The sequence below is a fragment of the Schistosoma mansoni genome, chromosome W, assembly GCF_000237925.1.
Source record: "Schistosoma mansoni strain Puerto Rico chromosome W, complete genome".
Classification (NCBI taxonomy): Eukaryota; Metazoa; Platyhelminthes; class Trematoda; order Strigeidida; family Schistosomatidae; genus Schistosoma; species Schistosoma mansoni.
In genome coordinates, this window is record NC_031502.1 from 26,473,581 (window position 1) to 26,493,282 (window position 19,702).

At 29.7% G+C, this 19,702-nt stretch overlaps 1 protein-coding gene across 1 annotated transcript in view; it reads left to right on the forward strand.

Annotated features, from left to right (window-relative positions):
• Positions 1-17,978, forward strand: part of Smp_165430 (hypothetical protein) — a gene marked incomplete at both ends in the record, with an annotated part of 43,290 nt that extends 25,312 nt beyond the window's left edge. The window contains 2 exons of the mRNA XM_018789168.1: positions 338-428; positions 17,917-17,978. Coding sequence (XP_018654638.1) covers positions 338-428; positions 17,917-17,978 — 153 coding nt within the window. The remainder of the gene's footprint in view (positions 1-337; positions 429-17,916) is intronic.
• Between the last annotated feature and the right edge of the window lie 1,724 nt (positions 17,979-19,702).

The following is a 19,702-nucleotide window of genomic DNA, read 5'->3' on the forward strand; positions in this document are numbered from 1 at the left end:
ATTTTGAAGATTGTATAATAATATCTGGTGATACATTTTATGATCCCTTTAAGACTGATAAAACGGTTTTTGCATATAGTTCTAACTTACAATATATTTATATTCTTGAGTTTATTAGCATTACACTTTTGTCATTAGAAGTTTGATTTTTTAGTGAGTAGGAATTGTTACAAAAGTAGAAATTGTAATTGTGTGACAACCAATATCGTGAACTATTTAATTTCTCGTGTACCAGTAACTTAGTTATTTTAGTAAGATTTCGAAGTAAATACCTGTAATCCGTATATTTAAGTAGAAATATTATGCCATGTTTTATTCTTTGTTTTCAAATTTTTAGTCAGTACCCCCACCCGGAACATATGATTTTGGAAAATCTTTTGATGTGACACAGTGTAAACGTACCCCAGCTATACCTCGTACTATAGAAGGTAGGCAAAGAAGAAATTGCTTCTCCAATACTGCAGAAAGATTCGGTAGACATTTTGAGTTGGGTCCAAAAGACCCTGATATGCCAGGCAAGCAATATTTTTCGAAGATCTGTTCAAAGTTAATATCAAATGTACTGTTGTATGTGATACAGTTTTTATGATATTTTCCATAAACGGTGAACTGGCTAGTCAGTGATACTTTAAAAATTAGGGATATTCGTAAAATATTTTCAACATTTTCTTATGTGAATATTACATGACCATTATAGTGTCAATAAAAATAATTCCTTATAACATGGTATTTTATTAACAGTGTGTTCAGGAATTGTAACTTGAAATCCATATACTATGTTTTCTAACCTTTGTACATACAATCTAGATCAGTTATTTTGTAAAAAAGAAGCAATCATGTTCTCATCTTGCTGTTTTTCAGGAGTAAATATGTTGAAGTCAGAAAAAATATTGGATGACTAAAACTGGTTTTATAATGCATATGACTATCAAAGAAAAATAAGTAAATATTGTCTCCATAGAATAGTGACGACAGACCCTAATGAGTGCATCGTCTAAGGTTTAGTAGAGTATAAAATAAGACAAAATAAGATTATATTTAAATACAAATAAGACCTTTTGGCTTTAATTGTCAAATTGTTGTAGCAGTCTCGAAGTTCTGATTTTCACAAGTAACAATGTGTACTAGAACAACATAACTTATTACACTGCCGCAAAACTGAAGAGCATCATGGAATTTTCTGATAGATGGTTTATTTAATTATATTCCGTATGTATTTCGACCAGGCTCTAATTGTGTGTCGTTTTATATTTAATTCAAAAATCCAACTGCATTTGTCTGTATAGTGAAGTTTAATTTGTGACCTCTCAGTAATTCCTTCGTTTTGCTACATATTCCGAAATTTCATTTTACAGATGCAGTGCATCCTAAATCCTTTTATACCATGATCGTAATCTGTAGTAGCGTTTTCCATGAGTTCATAGCTTGACGATACCAAGTGTTTCATCAATTCAGAGTCGGAAATGACGAAAAAGAAATAGAACGAGTTCACCTGAATGTATTATAACTGTTACACGCTTTAATTTGTTTGGATAAACAGAAAACTACGCTAACAGGTGATATTGAGGCAATCCATCCAACCTTTTGTTAGATATTATTTCAAGACTATGTCGTCCACATCAAATCTTCCAGTTTTTTTTGCACAGAAGACTCTAGTGGAAAAGCTGTTCAAAAAAGTGGATTTTTAAAGTTAGCTTATATTTAGATAAAATTAAACATTTTAGGAATAATTCGGTTGCATTCTAGTTTTTCAAAATAATAGAATGTGCTGATTAAGTACTGATTAAGTGGATTCAGATATTTGAACTCAGTTTGTAATACCTGAGTGACTTTGAAACAAATCGGGAAATAGGAAAGAAGCTAAGAAGCTACTTCCTATTTGAACGCCTTATGTTATATGCAGAGAGCAAGATAAATGATTGACAGAATAGCAAGTCCAAGACTATTGAGTGACTTTGGCGAGAGAAATGGATCAAAAATATGATATTATGCTATTTCAGAGAACAAAGTTGTGGATTTAATTCTTGGTGAGTGATCACAACGAAATATTATGGTTGATAAAATTATTTTCGAGTGTTTTAATAATTATTGAGAATAAATGTACATGATGTGTCTCCACTGCTAATAGGTCCAGCAGAATATTATATATTGGAAACTAAACCTCAAAAAGGAAAGTTTGTTTATCAGTCGGAGAGATTCAAAGAAACAGAAAAAGAACAACTTCCTGGTCCAGCAGATTACGAGGTAATAATAATAATAGTAAAACAATGATGTAGCTGGGATATCCCAATGAGTATAAATTTTAATTTCTTACGTTTCATGACTTGATATAAACCATTTGTTAACAGTTAAACAATAAATTGCCGGATTTAGCTATTGGTGTATTAACTTTAAAAAAGAAATTCAAATTTCTACTCATTGGAATACCACAAACATCCCTTAATTTTGTTACTAACTTTCTACTTAATGCTCAATTTATTTGAAATTATCGAGTCAAACTTGGTGTTGGTACCTCATTTACATGAACTTTTATCTTGTGAATAACAATAGAGGTTGGAATATTATTCACCCTTGATTGGATACATTGTAAGTAATGGTGCACTATTAAGTCATCTTATAAATTTTCATAAATATCAATACTTTTGAAGAAAAATACTTCAAGGTTTAGATGACTAATATTTGTACTAATGATTTTTAAGTACATTAAGAGCAGATAAAAGAGTTATTGAGATTATATTTTGAACAAAATCAGACATGATCGACTGTCAGTGTTTAATTGATCTTAAAAATTTCATTTCACGGTAATAATTAAAAATCTTTCACATTGAACTAGTTTTCGGTAAAACACCAAAGTAAGTGATAATCATGCATTATTTAGTGGCTAATTTCAAAATGGAATTTTGGAGTTCTAGTGAATAATCGTGACAGCATTCAGTCATGTTGGAAGTGAGACAGTTATTAATTTGGATTATGGTCATGCTGTGTCACCAAAGGATTGAATTTAGTAATGTAGATCATTTGGTTTATAGATAGTCGTTGTTCAGTGCTTTCTTATCTTTAGTGGTTCTTCAACTGGTATCGGTCCGTCAAGAAAACATTTCTGAAATTTTCTACGTCGATTTATTTGAATGCGTTTCTTCTATAATGGTCATTAATTTAGAAAAAACCAAGGTAATTCCAAATGCAATACTTTAGAAACAATAGGATGTAAGAAAACTGGGAAAAGTTAATAAAACTAGTTTTCCAATTGTAAATTACAGCACGCAAATAAAGATATTTGGAAAGTCCCACTTTTTGGTTAATTTAGGAAACTTAGTTATAGAAATCAACTTATGTTTTTTTATTAGAAATCGTATATGAACTCGAAAATAATTCCGAAGGCAAAACACTGTGAATCCCTGAATTTATTATAAATAAATATCTTGTACAAAAAGAATTTTCGTTATTTTTATGTTCATCAACAATATTTGATGAATGCAGTACGTAACTATATCTCTGATTTGTTTATAAAAAAATAAATATACGAACATATAGAGAACAGAAGTGACAAACTAAGTAGAACAAATCAAGCCAGTTTTATTTTATCAGATTATAGTCTCCTATCTATAATTTACATTCTCTAACTATCAAATAATAGTTCATTGGAAAATGACTAGCCGGTTGGTAAAGTAAATATTTACTAAGCAATTAAACCGAAGCTTGGATCAATGATTTGACTATGCTCAGAAAAACCTGGCCAAAGTAACCATGAGATCATTTGACAGTGATAATTTAAAGACATTAGGTATATAATTTGAAATATTTCAGCTTAGTTAACAACTTACGTAATTAAATATCTAATTTTAACCCAAGGTTGTTGTAATAATGTGACTGAAGCTTTGGTGAACTTTCAAAAAGTAATTATCGATATTTTTCACCACCTTAATAACTCCTTTAATATGGTCACCTATGACTTTGCTTCTAAAAATGAACGTATTATCTTAGGTTTGAAAGCTAAGACCTGTCTACTCAGAAATATATAATTACTTGATCTTCTCAAAAACCTATCGGTCTCCAACTAAAGTGAAGGAAAGTACTTTTGATAGTAAGTGGTTGGGAGTTGTAGGCTGGAAACCATGGATCTGGGTTTCGTGCTAGCTGGCATTCGTCAGGAAGAGTTTCTTACAATCTTGAGGGGACTGATGCTCCTTCTGGGATTCGAAAACGCATCACCCAGCATCATCTGTGACGTTACCATTGAGTTGTTTGGCCCTCAGGATGCTTGTGATCTATTCTCTAAATACGTAACTAATTGTTTTGCGCAATTCACCTCATTTTCTTTTGAGCCAAAACTCTTCTTCAGCTTTCGGATCAACTACTTTTGATTGTTATATGTATTTCACTATGAATCGGCTGCTATTTTATAGGCTGTAAACCTTCGATTTCACAAAAGCCGATAAAAAATTACAAGAGTATTTCTCCCGTGAACTGGTTTCGAATTCAGTATCGTTTGAAACCGTTGGGGGACTGAGTAGCTTCTGCACAGAAAAATCTCTGCCGTTGTGATAAATTGTTACCTTAGTATTCATTATGCAACTCTTTACAAACATGTGGTTTGTGCATAACTAAATGTCCAAGTATATTGTAAGGATGAAATCTTATTATTTCACCAAAACGTTTTAGAGTAGAAAAGATATTCATTGCAAAATATTTTATCAAATATATATATATATATATTATATATATATATATATTTTATCAAATAATTGTATTTATTAATCGATAGCTTTCTTTTGCTTTATTTCATCTCTAACAGTGAGGTAATTGTGTAAACATGTGTAGACACAAAATCATAAGTTCTTACACTGACTGGATAAAAAGTTGATTAATTTCCTGTCCATTTTCTTTATCAATATAAAAATAATATAAAGATTATAAAAGTCGTAGTAAGGAAAACCTAATTTCCTTTCTTGATTTGAAAAATATCTTTGAGATGCGTATAATATATATAGGTGATTTTTTTAAAAGCTAGAAAACAGATGTTACTATCATTACTTGCTATTTTCCCCTTCTATTATTTAACTGTGGAATTCAGTAACATGCACAGACATGTCCTATATAGTTCTAGCTTTGCGAATTTAAGACAAACCAGAAATATTTTTTAAAATGAATCTTTAGGGGTTATCCAATTTTATTTATTCGGCATATAGAACAAATGTTAACCAATAATTCGAAGAGAAATACTTCATGTTACTTAGTTCTAGTAAGCTTAAACATGTTGCTCACATGGTGAAACTATCTCCTGTATTTATTTTTATAGTAATAAGCTCCTGGTTTTTACGATGAATTTCCTGCCTATGTATCTAAATAAATGCTCAAGTTTTTAGAGCCAATGTAATTCAGTCAATTGATGGACTTGCTAAGTGCACAAACTATGGACTTTATTAAAATAGTGCGGTATAACTAGCAGTAGACGGTTAAGATCTTTCAACAACTGTTGGTGAATCACTACTTTAGGATTGTTTAAGCTTGTTGACGAAACCAATATCTAAGAAATTCATAGTTACTCTTGGCAAACATAATCTTGAACGTCACAGTTCTTCTGACCCTCCTTCCAAATTCCTTTCAAACTAAGTTTAGCCCACAAATTAGCTATCACTATCGATTTCATTCCTTGGAAGCCTGATAGTCTTAGTGCTTCTATGACAGCAGAAAAATTGTTATTTCTCAATGTCAACAAGAATGTTACACAAAGTAAATCATGTTTTCTACTTTTATTTATCTATTACTTTTTTAATAAAGTACATAACTTTAAGCATTTACGTCCTCTTGACAACTTGTGTAATGAATATATGTCGTAATATGATGTGTTAGTCTTTGATATTTACAGATCGCCTAGTTTTACTGAGGAAAATGATAAAAATTAAGACAAAAGGCATTGTATCACTTGAATTAAACTATAACTAGGGGTTATTAAAACTACTAAAAAAATTTAAAAATGATCCAGTTTAAACCACTCATCAAACATAGTGGAGGTATGAATAAATCCGAAGTTGTACGTTTCAAAATATAAAACTACTTAGTGTCCACACTCTAACTTATATTTAATGGTTCCAGGAGTTATTTTTTCATACATTAGATTTGATGTCATGTTGTGTTACCTATTAAATGTCAATATGTATGTACCGTACGTTCTTTTTCCATTCAGAATATTTTTGACTTGTATTCATCTAAATATTCTGATTTTTAAGGCATTACTGAAATGCCATATGAAAATTATTTGGGTTTGAAGTCTCAAAAAAGTGAAATCCTTGTCTTTATTTGGTGAATGTTGCATTGTTCTTGGACTCAGTGAAGTATATAAAAATCGTACCTTATATGAATGAGTACATAATGATAATTAATTCAAGAATAAAACATAAGCTCGGTCATTATTTTTCGTTCATGCGTTATTCGTTATCTGAAAATGTACGCTTTGTAATATTTGTCATTATTACTTTTCACTTCACCAGTAGTTCAAAACTAACTCAAATTTCAACAAAAATTTACCGTGTTTGAAAAAATGTGAAAATTTATGCAAGATGATAAATTTTCTTATCCAGACACTTTTCTCAAAACTATTTTTTTTAATGTTTGGATCATAAGCCTCCACATGTGAACATTTACGCAAATAAGTATTTGAGTACATATGCATAAGTAATACATCATATTTCATATTTTGTTCACCTCTTATTTTGTCCATTCATCTCTGTGTCATTTTTCTGCTAAATATTTACATAAACATATTAGTTTTGAATCCAAATATGGATAGGAAATGATAAATAAATCTAATAAGCAAGCCTATACAAGAAATTGAGTCATAATTATAATTTATGTTTCATATGTGAAGTAAATATAAATAAATTCACGTTCTTCATTTATGCATACATCTAAAATTTATGTAAACTCGAGTAGTTCTGTGTTGTTTCAAATATGTAGTGTTTATTTTTCCAATACTTCATTGCATATAGTTTTTTTAAAAGTAGACGAAGCGATGAAGAATTAACAAAATTGATATGAAAAAAAAACCCAGTTAAACTTGCATAGATGCATTAACCAGCTGGTTAACAGATGTCTTTTTTTAAAAAAATATTATCCCCTTCTCTTGCTGTATATTTATCTCTTTTTTACACTTTAATATATGCTTATAAATATAGGGTGGTGTCAGCGGTGTGTTTAGTAAATGTATAACTACCAGAAACTTGTTGAGTTACACCGAAAAAATTCAAAATATCTTTCTTTAGGACATAGCAAGTGAGGTGATATGTAGATGCATATTTGGATCACGAACAATTATGTCACGTAGTACGTTTATCATCAATATTTTAGTTCAAGTAATTTCTTGTCGTCAACAAGTAAATATAGGTTCCAACTTTTTGATTGTTTATTTTAAAAGTCTTTCTATACAAATTTTTATTAACTAGTGGTTATTTTGTGTAAAGAATTTATTTTTTATGTTATTAATTTCCTAGAATTTAGATTTATGTGTGCTGTTGTATATTTTTAAATGACATGATCATTGATATTATGGTTTAAAGAGATGTGGTTTAATTAACTTCATTTATGAACAATTTGGATTGAATCCAGTCAATATGTGGTTAGTTTCACACTTTGAAACCAATCCCTGATGATTATATCATCATCGTCAGCAATTAGACTTAACTAAAAACTTTATATTTCTACATATGTTTATATCACAGAATGCTTTTTAAATTTAGTGGTAATAAAAGAGTGTTTTTCTCAGTGTGAATATATTTAAGACGCTTCCGTCTTTATATATATATATATATATAATTGTGCTGTAATGAACCAATCAAAGGTCTTCTCTACCTACAGACGATGAATTTTTTTGGAAGGACTTCATTCGTTTTTCTATAGTTCTAAACCTCAATTAAGTGTAGTGAAAACTGATAAACAATTAAAATCCTCAACTGATTTCGTTAATTATTTTAATCAAATTGTGACAAAACAAGGCTTGGTAATTTCAAATGTTCTCTGTGTTAAATTATTCGATATTATTTTGTAGAACAACTTGTAAACTATGAAGTTCAGTAGGAATCTCGAAAATTCTTTTTATGCTCAACAAAAGCTCTCAGTGATTTTTCGATTGATATTATTAAATGGTTTGCTTTGAATCGTAAATCACTTCGATATACTTATTTTTAAAATTCCATAATATAAACTTTCAGTACTAATTGTAGCATAAATGATTTGAAAACTATAACTCTGAAACTTCCAGCAGCCACGAAGAAGTAAATCCAAAATGAAAACTTTTGATTTTATTTATTTTTAATCTTATTTAGGTAACTTCGAAATGTAAGGCAGAATTTTTCCTTATCGATGAGATTATGTTATTTACTTCTATGTCGAAGGAGGCTGATAATTATCTTTGTTGAGCGTAAGATGAAAAACTAGCATAATCATGCAAAATATTCAAGTTTCTTAGTTTTCGGCTGTTGTTATTGTTTATGCATAATTTACCTCATATATATCAAACCACATAACATTTAGGACCGTTTGTATAAAATGCTTGTTAAGTTAGAAATCTATATTCTTTCAAACAATACTTTTTGTGATAATGTTTTTCATTCATCTTCAGCACTACTATTTCGACATAATTGTAAGCATAAGATAGATAAAAAGTTTTCATTGCGGTAAAATAATAGACTTTTCATATTGATTCATTATGATATACGACGTAAATAGCTTGTTATCAATGGCGATACATTATCTGTACATGCATTTGTAAAATGAACGCTTATCTTGCTCCAAATCTTGACAACAACACTGCTTATTCTAAAAATAAGGTGACCTCGTTCTATTTTTACCTAACTGTCAAACGTTTCAGACATAATGTTCTATTTTCCTTCAACCCATTCCACCCCAAACAACTAAAGAATTAATACGTGAGTTTATTTATGAAGCATTATATAATTTATGATACGGATGATAACAGATTATTAGCACGTGAACATTTATACACGGAAAGGCAGTAATGATTTTACAAAGAATAGATGGAAACAACAATATAATAAATCCGAGGTAAATCATAAACTAGATTCATTCTACAAATGGAAAATTACGCAGAAATATCAAGAGGATTAATTATATAATAACCCCCTTTCACTTACTATAATAACTAATGGAACATTTTTTTGTTCTCTGGTAAGGAAATGAGAAATAAACCAAAAATATCTTCAAAACAACTTTATTAGGCGAATTCGGTTTGGTAAGTTAGTTATGTTTCTTGTGTAGATGGCCTACAAATGTTTTAGCGGGAGCATTCAGATTTTTTGATACTAGTATTTCCTACTGAAGATACAAAAGCGGGTTTGACAGTTTTCCAATCTTTACCATTAGGGTTAATGTGTGCAGATAATTGGGACAACAATTCCGAATCTTGAGTAACTCTTAAATTAGCGGGATACGCACGAAACCGTGGTCAACAGTCAACTCTCATAAGTCTTTTTCGGACTTATCAATTTAAAAATTAGACGGATATTCGATCACCGTCGAATACCAGCAACACCACCACCGAGAACAATGAAAGAGTTAGCTGTAGGAAGTTTCATATTGAAACTTCCACTGAAAGGGGAGTTGTAGGATTCCCATGTTGATGTAGACGCTTGCGTCCAACGTTAGAATCACTCGAAACACTAGTCGGATTCGCATCAAAATTAAGTTAACTCTCACATTTTGTTTTTCACTATCATCAAGAGAATTTGAATGAATGAATTTCACTTCAATCATATCATGTTCTGACCGATTGGAATATGAACCAGCACTATTACTATTATTAAAATGGTCCGTTTGGCTGTAGTTATTCATCAATGTAAGATTTGAAAAGTACGATTTTGGATTGACGGATCAGACTGCAGCACCTGCTTTAATCGCGCCTCAATTAACACTAATACGTGCACAGATCGACAGCATGTAGTCAGTTATTCCGAGGTATCATGAGAATGTAAAGTAAGTAGGCACAAATGAAGAAAATATACAAAGTTGCTATATAGCTCACTATATTTACATGATAATAGAAAATAAAATTTGTTGTTACAGTAATTGATGATTGGCTAACTGACGGAACATTCTTACAGAAAAACCCACTGTTATTTATCATTAACACCATGAGTTTTAGAATACAAATTTTTAGTTAGATACACTTTAATCAGAATATGTCAATAATATTCACCATTGATGTGAAAGAGGTGACTAGTTATCGTTTTGGAAAATACTGTGGTTAACAACTAGACACCAATTTACCAAAGTTTCCAACTCTTCGGTATGTATATATGTATATATACATTTATTGGATCTCCTGAGCAAAACTGATATAAGTAAACTGCTATCAACAAACTTTGACTTGGGAATTTTACACATATTTTTCTCAAAAACACCTGTTCATAGCTACATGTCAAATAAATCCGGCCATTTTTTCTTTTTATGTACCACAAAAATTATTTGTTTTTCGTGACATAAGTTCAATTAATAGAATATATATGTATGTACAAAAGATAACTGTTTCTGAAAAAATAATCTGTTTACATTAATTCCCTCTTAATTTTACATGTTTTAATACCGTTAAAATCACGCGTGTGATAAAGTTTCTTAGTCGTATGTTTAATTATTTATGAAAATGGCAAGTGAGCTTATTTTTCATATCCGAATATCAGTAGTTGAATTCTGATCCTATCAGCGTACACTAGTATTTAAAAAAATTCGTAGTGTAAAACTTTAAGCTAAAAAAACTAGTATTCGAACGCTCATTCTTAGGGAATAGTCGAGGGGCACCCGGTACAAAAATATTCTCAGCATGAGTTCGGTCTATAATTTCTTTCTTTTATGATTATACTTTGGTCATTTATTCACTTATACATGTTGCGAAAGCAGTGTCTATCTATTTATTCTCATTTTTTCGTATTCTTGACAAACAACAAACCTTTTATTCATACATTAGTAAGGGAAATAAAGTAGAATTTCGGGAGATATAGATGCATCTTGATACCATATAGTACATAATAGTTAGGTTTATCAGAGTTCACAAATGAAAAATGAATTAACTAATATAGTCCCACGTTTCGGTCATTTATTAGTGCTTATCGATTGGCGAATAAATTTAGTAACTTCAAGAAAAGCTGCAATTACCTACAAACAATTCACTGACAATTTAAACTATGAACTTGTATTCGTCATTGTATTTGCATGGAAAAAGTCAAAATCATTTTAAGCATCTTAATCTAGATTGTTTTTTATAAAATGTAGGAATTTAAGGATCAAGCTCCATTTGTTTGAGAAGCGTTAATAAGAAGTCACGACTTTTGTTAACGTGGAAGTAGGTTTTATCAAGTAAGGATTACTTTGTGAAGTGACTTTTTTGAATACTTATTCTACGTATGGTCTTTACGGTTGTTACACTATCCAACCTATCTCCGGTTGAATTTTCTCGTCCAAAAAAACTAAAAAAAAGTCACTAAAAGGGCTGACTTTGATTTTAAATTATCAATTACTCTGTCCAAATATCGATTCATTTTAGGGTGTGATAATCCTCGTTGTATGGAGTCAAAGAGTTTTTCTGAACTGAGTGAAGTGTTAGACCGGTCAGACAACATTGACGTTTTTCAACTAGCCAGTTTTCTAGGTATGCAAGCTCTTGGTCAATGCGTACCCTAGTTTTCAAATTGCTCATACATATGCCACTATGTTTATTTAAATACTTTCACCAAGATTTCCAGCTCTTCCAGTAAATAGCATATTACTTTTAGTCGTTAAGACGAACCCACAAACTCCGTGTGTCGTGTAAGTCTGTTCTTTCTACAAGTCTTTTTTCCAGTGTTATATTTTCAGGCTCGAAGTTAGTTTTCTATTCGTATTTTCAGTTATTTTATATACTATAATTTTGATGAAACTGATATTTTTCTAATTTCTATAAGAAAAATACTTTAATTAAAGTTACATAGGAGTATTGGATGGATTAAATAAAACTGAAAATACAATCATTAAATGTGTTTATGATTATTGAAAAATTATAATTTCTATTATGCAAAATGTTTGAATCTGGTTATTTTTAATAATTTAACGTGTTAGATTTCTGAATAATAAGCTAAATATAATTTTCTTTCGGCTAACTGGATATTACTACTCCATAATTCGTACATTTTAGCCAACTTCTTTGAAAATGAGATTTATGTTTTATGACGTGAATAGTGAAGATGCTATTGCTTAAGAGTTTTCACTCGAAATATTTATTTCATTGTAGAAATTGGATGGATTATGATGGATCGGTAGCTATTCAGTGGTTTTTCAGGGATATTTTAAATAATGCTTTGTTTAATGAAGAGTCCAAAGTAAAATTAGCGAGATGATCAGAATAACTGTAGTGAAAAGAGTTCGATCTACGGAAAAATTGTACACGACGTTCGTCAAATAATGTTATTCTTTATTAGTGTATTTCTTATTTAATATGACATTGATGATATAAGATTTACTTTCATACGGAAATCAGAAAATTATCCGTGTAGTTTGATTCAGTTTGACAGTTACCATCTTTAATAAATGGACATATTTTTCATAAGGCGAAAGAACTTATTACATGTCCCGAGTATTCTTCCTAATGACCTACGTGGAGAAATTCCTTAATTCAACTCAATAGTAACATTATGTGAACAAATGCATCCATTGATTTAGACTTTTTAGTAAAGCATTTGAGTACAAAAGTATCAATATTATTGTTAACCGGTATAATAGTAAGTAATGCTCATTTCATCAATGCTTTCTGCTAAAAACTGGAGAAACTGACCTATTCATAATAGAGAATCATGAAGAACTATTGTAAAACTGGGGAGATTTAAATAGGTCAACGGAACGTCGATTCTGAACATACTGAGTTATTTCGTTATTTTGAAAGTAACAATAACTTAATGTCTAGTTACATCAGAAGAAACTTAATTTATGAGTAGGAAATCTGATTTCAATGTCATTTCTTTAATTCACTATATCTTTTTTTAATACTCATCCTACTATGGAAATGTGATACTTCTTTTCCTAAAGATTCATGAACAATCAAATTCGTATTTATTTTTTTTGTATACTATCGGTATCATGATATTGGAAGTTGATGTATGTTGAAGATCAGATAAGGTATGATGAGTTTTAAAATTATGATCAGCCAGACTTGTCCCCCGTTCTAAGTAGATTATAAACACTTTGATTGCAAGTAAAATATGGACATTTTTAGAACTTTGTATTACTGGAAATAATATCGGGTAGACAAATCTTATTTCTCAACTTTATAGACAAGCTTCTTTAAGCTAATATCATTTTTGTTTTCGGATAAAATTATTCATCCCTACAGAAGGAATAAATTCATATATTCACCTCAGTCGTCAATAAATTCGTTTATTATCCAACACATTCTGTTGTTTGGAGAAGCAATTGACAGTCCTCAATAAAAATTTATAAACAAGAGTATGCTTTATATTTCTAGAAGAATGTTTTTCTGCTGCGCTGCAATCCTAATAAGTTTAGTGACAATTTAGGTGATAAATCGAAATGTTATAAGTTATCCGTTTATGAAGTGAACAATCATTTAAAACAAATCCCATAATTGCAGATTTACAAAGATATATATGTCAGGCAGCTTTATTGCAGTTATTAACTTGGGGATTTTTAATATTTTAATCAGATATGTTGGTTTAGCTGAGTATATAAAAAAATACGTTTGTCATTCTACGCAATATCAGATATACTTTATTCTTCTTTTCTGGTTCAATCATATATAGATTTTCACGATGCGCGTTAATGTACTTTTGAATTATTTCATACCTCTTTCGTATAAAATGTACAGATTTCGTAGTATTAAAATAGATGGCTAAATTTTGTTATCCGTACAGGTATGAAAATAAGGTTATGATCTTCTAAAAGCTTTTGAAATGTCATGTTGTTGTGACAACGTTATGACTACAAAGGTTCAGTTTATTTTAAAATGGTTTGCAAAAGAGTTAAGATAGAAATTATAATTCCAAATATAAGTTCCCAGGTTTTTGACTAGTAATTGGAAACTTTCCTCTGATAAACATGACTCCATTAAGACAGGACTTGTTTATCACCGAAATTCTAAATTGGAGGAAACTTTTATTCTCCTGCAACCATTAAAGCTAAGTAGCTTTGGATTATTACTTACAAATAATCCCGTTACATTTGTTAGGTATGTTGTGATTGAAACATAAACTTTGGATCCTAAACCAACCTCCCACTTCACGCGTAACTCTTAGTTATCGGTTAACATAAAGGTTTGAATGGGCAGAAACAGACATTGCAATGGTTCGTAAAGCCGTTAACTGATAATTAGGATATTGTCGAAAAGTCCAGAGGTTTTGGAATCAGATGTAACAGTGTTTGTATAAGGCATTAATTTTATCAATAACTGAACATCAGTTATTCTGGGTTTTTTTCAACAATTGTTTTTACTCTTATAAATAAGTTTTCACCATGTACTTCACTTAGTTTTTTGGCTTTAATTACAAAGTTTACCAATTTGTTTATTATAAATCTGTGTTTTGTAATTAATACTGTATGTTTATTCACTCATGAAAAGAAAGTTTATTTGTCACTTTGTCTTTTTGATCTGTCTTATATAAATTATCTTGGTTATTTTACAACAATTTTTATTTGTTTTGTTTAAAGTAGTGTAACTCAAGGGTACTTCTTTTAACTAGAATTTTGAAAATTTACAGCACAGAAACATTAGTTCGTAATAATTATCCTTTATCTTATAAAATCTATTTTATCGAAGATTAAAAAAAGTCTTTAGTAAATAGTTGTTTGACGATAATTAATGATATTTATTTATAAGCATTCGGCTGTCAGTAGCTTTAATTCCCATAAATGCACACATACAAATCATAATGATTAATACAACACGTGTTAATGCTTCTTTTGAGTCTTTTTTTTAAAAGAAATATAAGAAAACTTTTCAGTTTACGCTTCACTGTGCATTTATTGAATTCATCTAAGATCGCTTCTTTTTGGTTTATTTGGACTAGGCGTTCATATACACTAAGCAATATTACAAACAAAAAATTCTGTTTGTTTTTTTGTTTTCCATTTGCAACTATCTAGTGTTCTTTTGTCTACTTCATATAGATTCTTAAGAGGTAAAAGATGAATATCTTTGATTCACATTGTAAAAGAAGACTTTGCTCACTCAAACTTACCTGTATGTATGACTGATATATATGTGAGGATGAATAGAAGCACTAGTGTGTTATATACAGATTATTGTTATTAAATAATAGTGATTAATGTTCTTGTTCATCGCATCTTCTTTATCTACAGAATCAGAATTCTGTTCACTCAAGCGTATATTCATATAATTCGTCAAAAAGTGAACAAGCAAGGATTTTAATTAAAAGATAAATGTATCGAATTGTATTCTCTATTCTTCGTGATTGAATCATTCTTCACTTATTATTGTTAGAGAAAAGTAATTATGTGAGCAATAATAAGCGACAATAACAGTTGAATGAGAATGATGAATGAAATAATATGTAACACAGAAATAATTATCAATGCAATTTTCTGTTGGTCATTGTCAGTTTTATCCCTCTGAATAATATTGATTCTCATTACCTGAATATATATTGACAAATCTCTTCATTGATTCTAAACGACTTGCTTATTCTGTGGAGAAGTGATGGATAGAAATAATGTCTACTCACCGGTGGAAAAACCAGGAGATAGAAAAGTACAAGGAAAACAAACATTTTAATCATAATAGAGTTTAAGTAATATGCCAGCATGTAAATGAAAGTTCATATGGTGTCATTCTGTTTTTGTATGGATATTTTAAGACTATTATTAACATCTGCTAAACGATGGATTACCAAGAATCATCTATAATAATGGAATAATTAGTAGACCTTTAAATTTTTCATGAAACTAAAGCTGAAAACTAACATTCCGATGACATTTTGGTATTAAGTTAGATAAGAGTTTAAAAAGAAATGAAATTTTTACTCAATAATTGGTTGTAAATTCTTAATGTAAGGTTTGGTGAATTTTTGATCACCCAAGTCCGTTCAACAGATAATACGTGATAGAATAATTTAACAGTGGGTCAATATAGGCAGTCGTATTCCAACATGAATTTAAAAGAAAACTATGCATCGTTTGATCCTTGTTAATTACACAAGAGATAGTTCATTCTGATGAGACGGCTAAAAAACAAATATTTTATAATCTATATTAGAACTACCAAATTTCAGACTACAGTCCCTTAAGTGATACTCCTTAATATAATCGTTATAAACACATGTTACGTAAACTTATTCGACCGGAGAATCTATATTTTTTCGATTAATTCCATTTATCTAAAAGAGCACTTAGTCTCACAGATCTTTATCCTATTGCGCTGCATGGAATCAGTGGATTTTTAGTTAGTTCTTTATAAAAATATATTCAAAAGCCCACAACTAAAATAATTAGGATTCATCGTAAAAAAGCTATTTTGACAGTATATTCTGATATTCGCCCACAATTATAAAAAATGTATTTGCACAAATATAATTCTGGTCTATTATTTTACAAAATATCTTGTAGCTCATTCAGTCTCGTCATTGGCATTTTCTGAATACATTTATTGGTTAGCTGTATTAGTATCATATACATAGTCAATAGGAAGTCCCAAAGGTAACAAATTAACGTTGTACTAATTCACTTTCTCTATTTGGGACCTTTCCTGTCTCTAATCTGTTTTAATTGGCTTTCTTATTATTCAATTTGCAAGACATGAGTTTATCCTTAGTTTATAAGTTTATTAATAGAAAGAGCCGATCTTTTATAACCTTTGTGTACATTAGTTATTTATAATCTATCAGATCAATTTTTTGTGAGCTAAAGTTTTGTCAATTATTGTTTCGTTAATTTCTTTTTACAGAATATAAATCCATCTCCAGTACTTAAAAAGTTAATTTTATATGAATTATTTATACGCTATTACGGTCCTATGAAAAGTTACCGGTTTTTTGTTTGGTCAAAATTTCTTTAATGATGCACAATTATCGTTTGTTCAATTTTCACTTTAATATTTAATAATGTTACGTTTACTGGAAAATGTTTGAACACGCATAATTGACACATGTCAGCCTTAGTATATGATCTCGCCTTAACTTAAAACAGAGTGAAAGAAAGTTAAGGGTAATTACTTGGTGGCTCCACTATAGTGTATAGTCTAACTGTTAATCTGAGCACTTTAAATAGATAAAATATTTTTATTTAAGTCAACCGCTGTGATGAAAATGAATTTTTCACTTTCAATAATGTTTTATATGCTGACATGATCTGTTGATGTATAAACGATGTTTTGATCAATTCGCTAGTTCTTCTTCCAGAATTGCTAAAATTTAATAATATCCATAAAAATACTTGTTACATAAAACGCGTTAATTAAAACCAATCTTTAAATTCCATTTTTAAGTCAAAAATGTAATTCAACTCATTTTATTTAAAACAATATGAAATTAATCATATGGTCTAATGGACCACCCATATATGCAAATTCGTTGAAACTTTACTTTCACTATTCACTAAAATACACATTTTTCAAAGTTTAAGTTTATTCTAATGGATGATATTGATACAACATACAGAAGTATTATTTATAAATGATTAAAATACATTAAATATTATGTAAATATGGGTCAGATATACTCAGATGTCGCCAGTGGACATTTTTGTAGTCGGCTTGCTGTTTTAGTATAGTAATGTTTTAATATTTAATGCTATTTCTGTATTTATACACACAGTACATTTAATTAGACACCGTTTTCATTCACCAAATCGGATAAATACTAGTCCTGAAATAACTAAAATGGTTCTGCTTTACTACATTATACATTTAAGAGTTGGATAAGTTTTATCAGGAAAAAGAACTTGACAGAAATAAAGCCATATTAGACAAATAGTATAAAAGTTTATCATTACTTAATGGCCCTTGGCTCGCCTATAAAACTAGATTTGAATTAATCAAAATATTATTTGTTCACTAAATTAAGAAGTAGAGCAATTGACACTGTTTGTTTGGAAAAAAATATATTTTTAGATTCTGTGGGTTTTCTGAACTAAACACAATGGATGCAAATAATTGTGAGCATATAATTCCAGTAAACCCATGTAATTCAATATAACAGGTCCCAGTAGATTAAATATGTACTAGTATGTTGGATCACTGTCGTCATTAAAATAAATGTGAAGGTACGTCTTCGATGACACATGATAATTTTGTACATTTCATCATTAAAAATAACAGCATTACGTAACAAGAATTACTTAAGCAAGTAGTGAAAATCAAGACTATCAAGTCGAAGCTTTTCATTTTAACAGAAGGTAGTATGTTTAAAATTTCTAACATAACACGTGAGTGTATTCAAAACTAGTAATACCGAAAGTTCTGATACATACTTTTTCATCTAGTATGTCCGCTTTTCTAATGAATGAAACATGATTATAATTGTGATAGTATGGGACTCTTGTATCATTCTGACCTAAAGAAAAATGTTGTAAGCAGGCCAAATATACTTGCCAAAGTATTTTTACCTTTTAGTTGAAGGAACAACTAAGTCGATTGTTTGTGGCTAGACAACAACAGACTAGAATTCATAAAAACCGACTTTAATTCACTTTTAAAAAGTAGTGAAAGCTTTCATCCCTAGCCATTAATAAAATTGCTTTTATAATGTGCTTTAGAGACCACAGTTGAGGTCTCTTATGGGTATTATTTATTTTACTATTTCTGTATATCTTTGTAATCCAATCAAGCAGTCTTGAAAGATGATTCACGAATTTTAGGTTTTTTTCTTTGTGAAATGACTCATTGAACAAACACAAATTTTTAGCTGGTGCCAGTGATTTAGAGAGACTTTGAGTGTTCCAATTTTATTAGGAATATAAGGTACATAACTTGACACGTCAAATTTATGTTTGAAAAGCCACAAGTTTTCAAATTACTTTAATTTGTATAAGAACTCTCGTCTAAATTAGAGCGAATAGTTTCACAGTATTTGAGCGCCGAGTTGATGTAAGACATTAAATAGGAATAATATATATATGTAAAATCTCAGCGAATGAATTTGTAGTAAATCCAACGTTTTGCCTGGCAATCTGGTCCAAGCTTTTTCAAGGAATTATAATCAAACATCCACTTTCATTTGGTTTGTCATAAGTTTACGTAAAATATCGCACTATCAGTAAAAATGAAAACATGGAAGTGGAAAACGATTTCGATACTACTTATTTCGACCAAGTGGAATTCTTACTTTGTTACCTCTATTTTTCAAGCCCATATATATTGTTTCACCAGTTTCTAAATTTGATCGGCTTAGTAACTAAGCCCCAATAACTGTCGTTTTGCTTCAATCTGTTTCTGGAATTCAAAATCCTGTTCGCAGAAATATGGAAGAATGATTTGAAATTTAGATACTTAACGTTGTGTATGAAATGGCTAACTATTATAAATATATAACAAGCCTTATTAATATCAAGATTTTTGTTCATTTTTAACAAATATCGTTAAATGTCCTCTTTTATGTAATCATTCTCATAATGTTTTGTAACAGCTTTACTCTGTAAATGTTTTATAAATATTGATTTTGAAATAGTTTCCGTCTGTTATCTTGACTAGTTGATGACT